General features: G+C 42.5%; 1 protein-coding gene across 2 annotated transcripts in view; it reads left to right on the forward strand.

Moving 5' to 3' along the window:
• LOC110502981 (mitogen-activated protein kinase kinase kinase 21) overlaps nt 1–7954 on the forward strand; it is a 33589-nt gene extending 25635 nt beyond the window's left edge. The window contains exons 7-10 of one of the 2 annotated variants that reach the window (XM_021581341.2): nt 5771–5921; nt 6024–6112; nt 6185–6964; nt 7109–7954. In XM_021581341.2, the coding sequence (XP_021437016.2) occupies nt 5771–5921; nt 6024–6112; nt 6185–6964; nt 7109–7497 (1409 nt within the window). In that variant the 3' untranslated portion in view covers nt 7498–7954. The remainder of the gene's footprint in view (nt 1–5770; nt 5922–6023; nt 6113–6184; nt 6965–7108) is intronic. The other variant, XM_021581342.2, reaches the window with a different exon arrangement.
• Nucleotides 7955–8674: the final 720 nt, after the last annotated feature.

Genomic DNA, 8674 nt, shown 5'->3' on the forward strand with positions numbered 1-8674 from the left:
TTATTTTTCCCATCTACACACGATACCCCTTCATGACAAAGTAAAAACATGTTTTTTTTTAAATGTTTGCAAATGTATTAAATTAAATACAGAAATAAAATACAGAAATATATAATTTACATAAGTATACACACCCTTGTTATCACCTGTGGCAGCAATTACAGCTGTGAGTCTTTCTGGGTAAGTTTCTAAGAGCTTTTGTACACCTGGATTGTACAATATTTGCACATTATTCTTTAAAAAGTTGGTTGTTGATCATAGCTAGACAGCCATCATCAAATCTTGCCATAGATTTGACGATTTTAAGTCAAAACTCTATCTAGGCCACTCAGGAACATTCAATGTCATCTTGGTAAGCATCTCCAGTGTATATTTTGGCATTGTGTTTTAGGTTAAAAAAGGTAAAAGGTGAATTTGTCTCCCAGTGTCTGTTGGATATAGGGCTGTCCCCGTCCCCAAAAAATATTGGTTGACCAAATGTTGTCTGTTCTTTCAACCAATTGATTGGTTTACATTTTTATACGTGTATTTTTCCATATATAGACACACCCTATGTGTTTTATTAAAATCAACTATAAGCATCGAGTTTGTCTGATGCCTTAAGCTTATATTTTGAGGCCTCACGAGGGCGCCAGACAGCTAGATAACCAGAATATATTTTTTTTTACCTGACCCAACTATTCTCCAACCGTTCCTGCTTGCTTTCACAGATTCTGCCATTACTCTCCTGAAGTTGCCGGTAATAGGCTGCACGAGGAGTCGGCAACCTTTCTCATGTTGAATGTTGAATTTATCTTACCATTTCTACCGATATGCATACCAGTTATGGTTTTCATATGCACATTTTCGTGAAAGTTTAATTCAAATTTATAATAACGTCTTCATATTTAAAAATCATTGTCATGTGGTTAATCAAGATTCTATCCAAATTTAATTTAACATGATACAAACTTAAAAAGGAACTTCTATTGCCATTGCAAACTATGTAAAAGTAGCCTACATAAAGCCAACAAATAAAAACATTGCAGAGTGCAGGTAGAAAATATCCTGATAAAAATAAATATCCTATAAATCACTTTGGATACACATGGCCTGTCTGCAACGAACTTGAATAATTCGATCAACTATTAAATTGGATCCAGCCCTGAAGCTTGCACTAGCTAACTTGCAACATTGTATAAAATATTCTGGGCCCTAAGAGTTTCCCCAGGCCAGTGAGCTTGGGACAGACACAGCTGTAGGCTATTTGCGCAAGGGATAAGGAACAGGGCTCGACTTGGGCAGGAGTTCACCGGAGCTGAGTACCAGCACCTCAAGTTTACTCCTTTAGCTCCTGTTCCTCTTTATATAATTTTAAATCCTGCACCAAAATAGAAACAGCACCAGCACCCAAAATGAGTACTGGAACCTATTTCAGTCCAAGTCGAGCACTGTTAAGAAGTAATCACGTAGGCCTATTTTATGACGTTTCCACTGGCATTTTCCGCTTCCACGCTGAGTGGTTATTGAAAGGGAGAGAGCTGTAAAGATTTGTCAGGTAGCCTATAGGCCTACTTCTATGTGTGTGCGTCGTTACTCAACATTGACAGGAGTGCTCCAAACAAAAGACAATGACTAAATTGCCATAACAAACCAAAAACGTGTTACTCACAAGTGTAGCATAGCTTCAATGTGTCCACTCAAACAATGAGAACAGGAAGACTGGAATAATAACATTGAATGCATTCAAATAAATTACCTTAACCAAAGAAACAAACATTGTAGATTAGAAATGATTGGAATTAACTGTAAATGTAATGCTGGTGATTTATGTAATGGGGAATTGATATACACTAACAATCAAATGCAAACAATTCACACAAAGAAGTTATGAAACTGAATGTGCACAAATCGGCAGGAGAGAGCGCATTCTGGAGAGAGAAGTGCATTGTGCATCTGGTCGCATGGTCAATCCGACGTCTGCATTGGCCATGTAGCATTTACAGTGATACGACCTCAGCAGAAGTCAGGGCATTCATACTTCTTGCGCTTCACGGAGCAGGGCAGAGCTGTTGTCAAGGAAGTGAGTTTGTGTTTATACAGGATGTACTGCCCCCGCCTACCGTCAAGCAATCATGCGGAGTTATACAGAGCCCTCTGCATTGTTGCAGCCTAACAACGAAACAATCAACCATTCGACTAATTGGGGTCAACCTTAGTTGGAAAGCAGACTTCCTCTAGGTTTCCTCTAGGATTTTCTCTGTGCTTAGCTCGATTCTGTTTATTTTTATCCAAAAAAAGCATACCCTGTATTTTGAAAATATAATAGAATATTGATTTATAATTGGAAGGTGGTGTGCTTTCTGGGGCCACGTAACTGCCGTAGCAGCATACAAGTGGGTGCTTCATTTTCGTTGTAGTGAACGAGTAGCTAGCTAGCTATCTACTACGGAGACCAAACTTAATCTCAGTTCTACTACAGAAAAGCCAGAGACATCTTGATGACAGCGCACTACCTGCCTACCCCCCTCCGATGACCACACTAGGCATAAACTTTCTAATGACTGCCATGATGTTGTGGTGTTGTTTTTCTAAATTGGTTATCTTTTTTTGTGATTTGAAACGCTTAGAGATGACTTTCATCCTTCGTCTCTCCCGAGCCCGTACGGGAGTTGTAGCGATGAGACAAGATAGTAGCAACTAAACAATTGGATACCACGAAAATTGGGGAGAAAACGGGGTAAAATACATTTTTTTTTAAATTTACAATTTCAAAAACGAAAAGTACTACAAGGTATGTGGAAACCCCTTCAAATTAGTGGATTCGGCTATTTCAGCCACACCCGTTGCTGACAGGTGTATCAAATCGAGCACACAGCTATGCAATCTGCATAGACATTGACAATAGAATGGCCTTACTGAAGAGCTCAGTGACTTTCAACATAGGATGCCACCTTTCCAACAAGTCAGTTCGTCAAATTTCTGCCCGGCTAGAGCTGCCCCGGTCAATAAGTGCTGTTATTGTGAAGTGGAAACGTCTAGGAGCAGCAACTGCTCAGCCGCGAAGTGTTAGGCCACACAAGCTGACAGAATGGGACCCCTGAAGCGCATAAATATTGTCTGTCCTTGGTTGCAACCCACTACCGAGTTCCTAACTGCGTCAGCACAAAAACTGTTAGTCGGGAGCTTCATGAAATGGCCAAGCAGCCGCACACCTTGCCTAATCGTCGATTGGAGTGGTGTAAAGCTCTGGAGCAGAGGAAATGCGTTCTCTGGAGGAATGAAGTAATCCCGTTTCACCATTTAGCAGTCCGACGGATGATTCTGGGTTTGGCAGATGCCAGGAAAACCCTACCTGCCCCAATGCATATTGTCAACCTTAAAGTTTGGTGGAGGAGGAATAATGATCTGGGGATGTTTTTCATGGTTCGGGCTAGGCCGCTTAGTTCCAGTGAAGGGAAATCTTAACGTCACAGCATGCAATGACATTCTAGACGATTCTGTGCTTCCAACTTTGTGGCAACAGTTTGGGGAAGGCCTTTTCCTGTTTCAGCATGACAATGCCCCTGTGTACAAAGCAACGTCCATACAGAAATTGTTTGTAGAGATCTGTGTGGAAGAACTTGACTGGCCTGCACAGGGCCCTGACCTGAACACCTTTGGGATGAATTGGAACGCCAACTGTGAGCCAGGCCTAATCACCCAACATCAGTGCCCGACCTCACTAATGCTCTTGTAGCTGAATGGAAGCAATTCCCCGCAGCAATGTTCAAGTGTAAAGCCTTCCCAGAATAGTAGAGGCTGTTATAGCGTCAAAGGGAGGACCAACTCCATATTAATGCCAATGATTTTGGAATGAGATGTTCAACGAGCAGGTGTCCACATACTTATTTATATACACTACATAAAATAAGTATTATTATTTTTACCCATAACATGATGCAGCCACCACCATGATTGAAAATATGACGAGTGGTACTCAGTGATGTGTTGGATTTGCCCCAAACATAACACTTTGTATTTAGGACATGAAGATACATTCTTTGTCAAATAAAGCACATGTAGCAGTTTTACTTTAGCGCCTTTTTGCAAACGGGATGCATGTTTTGGAATAATTGTATTATTTACAGGCTTTCTTCTTTTCACTCTGTCATTTAGGTTAGTATTGTGGAGTAACTACAATGTTGTTGATCCATCCTCGGTTTTCTCATGTCACAGCCATTTAAATCTGTAACTGTTTTAAAATCACCATTGACCTTATGGTGAAATCGCTGAGCGGTTTCCTTCCTCTCTGGCAACTGAGTAAGGAAGGACGCCTGTATTTTTGTAGTGACTGGGTGTATTGATACGCCATCCAAAGTGTAGTTAATAACTTCACCATGCTCAAAGGAATATTCAATGTCTGTTTTTTTTATTTGTACCCATCTACCAATAGGTGCCCTTTGCGAGGCATTGAAAACCTCCCTGGTCGAATCTGTGTTTGAAATTCACTGAGTGACCTTACAGATAATTTTGTGTGTGGGGTACAGAGATGAGGTAGTCATTCAAAAATCAGGTTAAACACACATTATTGCACGCAGAATGAGTCCATGCAACTTGTTTTGTGACTTTAAGCGCATTTTTACTCATGACCTTATTTAGGCTTGCCATAACAAAGAGTTTGAATACTTGCTTGACTCAAGACATTTCAGCTTTCAATTTTTTATTTGTTTGTAAACATTTCTAAAAGCATAATTCCACTTTGGGATTATTGTATATTGTGTGTAGGCCAGTGACACAATCTTAATTTAATACATGTTATATTCAGACTGTGATCAAATTCAAGGGGTGTGAATACATTCTGAAGGCACTGTTGCTGTTATGACTGGGTAAGCTTCCCTCTCTAACCTCTGTTCTGGTTCTGCATGAATGATTTCTCCCTCTAGTGTGCGCCCGAATTGACAGTATCCGAAGGAACAGTATGTATGTGTATCACCAAGATGTGGATATCACCAGCGAGTGCCAACCCTCTACTGGGGTTAGGAAGAAAGGCAAGCAACTGGCATTGTTGGAATGTGGCCGTTCTGTCTGCTGTGGGTGCACCGGCTAACGTGTTTCTCAACGGCTAGTGTTCTAACGGTTGCCTGTGCTTCTGGCTACTAAGACAATTTGATGGACTATCATCATCTCTGATTTCAGAAAATGTACTTGGGTTTATCCTCTGAAAAGCCCAGGATGTTTCAGGGTTTTTATTACTACTAATAATAATATATAGGTTTGCTTTGAAATGAAGAACACGTTGGGATGCATCCGAGGTCATTTGTAACCTGTAATGTTTATCACCTGATCACAGGTGTTCTCTTCATTTGCAACCCAACGTGTTCTTGAAATGTTTACAGATCTATATACAGAGTATTTTTGATTTCCTAACCAGTGTTCAGCTGCAGTGATTATATGAATATTTCCCATTGCGGTTTGCGGTTGATGGTGGAGGTTATCTTCTCAAATAATCCAGTCCTCTAAATTCTACTCAAGTGGTTGAAGACTAAAATATATTGGCAGCCTTGTACTTTTCTTAAATAATTCCCTATTTCTTCTAAAATAAGTTTCATTTTAAAAGTATTTGTCACCACACCTTGTTATTGGATTTTCAACTTATTCTAGGAGAAATAGGGAATTATTTAAGAAAGTGCAAAGGTGCCAATATATTTGGCTGCAACTGTATCTGCTGTTGGCCTGGACACTAAGATTTGTCACTGGTGTATTGGAGTACTCTGCCAGTTGTTGACTGATGTTCTCCCCTTCATCACAGTGACTCTGGACGAGAGCAACAGGACATGGGGACGAAGCACCATCTACAAGCCGGAGGAGTTTGATGACGTCAAGAAGGGGATTAAGAAGAAGGGGCGAACGTGGGGACCGAGCTCCGTTCAGACCAAGGAGCGGGGAAATTGTGCTGAAAGGTACAGGACATTAGTGTTTCTTTTCATCTCCGTTCAGTATTTCTTCTGTCATCTTCATGGTGTCTGTGTGGGTTGTTTTTTGAAACTGACTTGTCCTGGCAGAGTGAGGCCACTGTCTGATGGAAACAACCCCTGGTCCACCAGTCTGGGGAAGTCCGTTCCGTTGGCTGCGTTGTTTGCAGAGCAGCAAGGTGAGGGGAAATGTGTCTTCTAATATAATCAGATGGAATACAACAACACCATTTCTTAGTCCCTGTCAACAGCTTGTCTCTGTCCTCGTCCTTCATGTTCAGGGACCAGTAAAGAAGAGATGTGCTCGCCAGATGGATCGGACAACACCAAACCAAAGCAACTGAAGTTCCCCAATCAGGTGTACATCGATCTACCTCTGTGGAAAGATGAGAAGCAGCAGGGGGGCGAGGGGACGGCAGGAAGCTGCCCTGGGGAAAGCCTGGAGGACTCCAGTACCACCTCAGCCAGCTCCACCAGCACCACCCCCCAGCACACCCCCACCAACAGCCTGAAGAGGACCTCCGCTCGCCGCCGGACAGACGCCGTACTCTACGGCTGTGCCTCTATGCTGGCCTCGGTAGCATTGGGCTTTGACCTGCGTAACGTGCTCAATGCCCCACCGGCAGATGACCCTGAGCCTCAGCCCAGTGTGGAGAAGAAAAAGAAAGAGGGTCTGTTCCAGCGCGCCACACGCTTCCCTGGTGGACGTTCTTCCCATAAGGAGGAGGCAGCCTCCCAAGGCCCCATCAACCTCATCTCCATGTCTTCCATCTCAGAGTATAACTCCACCAAGAGCCTCCTGCGGTCAGCCTCGGAGGGGCCAGAGCCCAGCCCTGTGAAGGAAGTGGCCCCTATCAGCCTGTCGCACCCCACGCCACAGCCCAGAAGTGGCTCCCAGCCCCAGGTTCCAGAGGCGCCCGGCCGCAGGACTCCGGCCTCCCCCTTCCCCCAGCCTGCTGCCCCAGAGAAGACTCACAGTCAAAGCATGGGCTCTCACCTCCGGAGGAAGAAGTCGGCCATCGTTCAGGACAGTGAGTGAACGTGACATCAGGACCGTGGGTGACACAGAGAGACTGTATATATTTAATGCAGTAGTGTTTGATTGTGAGGTGACACCACTGTACAAATGATCCGTGAACAATGAAACAGTCTCTGTTTCTCCTTTCTATCCCCAGCTAACGGTACATCTGGCTCTCTCACAACTTCATCGGGACTGTCTTCCACCACAACCTCTCAGAAGAAGAAGTCTGACAGGGAGGACACCCCTAAGAGAGCAGCCCGTGGGGAGACTGTCACCTCCAGGTCCCGGCCTTTGTCGCTCCGGGGCAAACCCCACTCCTGGGGTCTCCTGAGGGGCCGCAACAAAAGCTACTCCCTGGGCCACTATTCTGGAGAGAAGAGTGCCAGGAGCCTCAACATCGTCCTCTCCTCCGCCGAGGTCAAGATGGACTGCTCCCTGCTGGATATGGACACGGAGGGGCAGAAACGTGACTGCACCGTGCCCCTCTGCCGAATTCAGAGCGGCCCCAGTCGCCCCTCCGTCTTCGAACTAGAGAAAAAATGATTGTCATAGCAGAAATAAGCTGCCTTATTACCAGGATCCAATCTCTAAGTAACGTTTATGAGTTGGATCAACAAGTCTTATTTGACATTCCAGGGCATTCCACTGCCCTCCTGTGGTTTTTACCTGAATGTAGGCCACTGCTGCTGAACAGTTTATTTATTCTGTAATATTTTGATAGGTAATTTAATATTGGAAAAACATGTTTCAATAGCATCAGGTTGATTGAACAACGAAGGAACACATTTCATTTTTTGTTGTTGCAGAAATGTTTACATTTTTGTGCGCACATACTGGTTAGGACCATGGCATCTTAAGTTACAAAATGATGCTTATGTTAAAATGTTAATTTGCTTTTGTCTGTGGATCTTTTATTCTCCGTTTTGATTTAATGCTGGTAATTATTTTGTATTGTATTGATTTTGTTTTTATATTGACAGATACAACAGTGTTTATTTTAGGATGAGTTCTGTCCAATGTCTGAGAGGTAATATTGAAGTCAACATGTGGTGCAACTGACAGATTTACAAATGTAGGATCTTAATTTGAGCCAGTTTGCTACAGCAGGAAAATAATCCTGCAGCAGGACAGTTCTTCTGCAACAGGGTGATTAAATTAAGACCCTACATCTGTAACAGTGCAACAAACAACACTGGAAAACCTAGTCTCAACTAGAGGTCAACCGATTATGATTTTTCAATACCGATACCGATTATTGGAGGACCAAAAAAGCCGATACCGATTAATCTGACTATTTTTTTTATTTTATTTGTAATAATGACAATTACAACAATACTGAATGAACAATTATTTTAACTTAATATAATACATCATTAAAATAAATTTAGCCACAAGTAAATAATGAAACATGTTCAATTTGGTTTAAATAATGCAAAAACAAAGTGTTGGAGAAGAAAGTAAAAGTGCAATATGTGCTATGTAAGAAAGCTAACGTTTCAGTTCCTTGCTCAGAACATGAGAACATATGAAAGCTGGTGGTTCCTTTTAACATGAGTCTTCAATATTCCCAGGTAAGACGTTTTAGGTTGTAGTTATTATAGGAATTATACAACTATTTTCCTCTATACCATTTGTATTTCATTAACCTTTGACTATTTGATGTTCTTATAGGCACTTTAGTATTGCCAGTGAAACAGCATAGCTTCCGTCCCTCTAGTTA

Source organism: Oncorhynchus mykiss, chromosome 23 (assembly GCF_013265735.2).
Source record: "Oncorhynchus mykiss isolate Arlee chromosome 23, USDA_OmykA_1.1, whole genome shotgun sequence".
In the NCBI taxonomy this organism is placed as follows: Eukaryota; Metazoa; Chordata; class Actinopteri; order Salmoniformes; family Salmonidae; genus Oncorhynchus; species Oncorhynchus mykiss.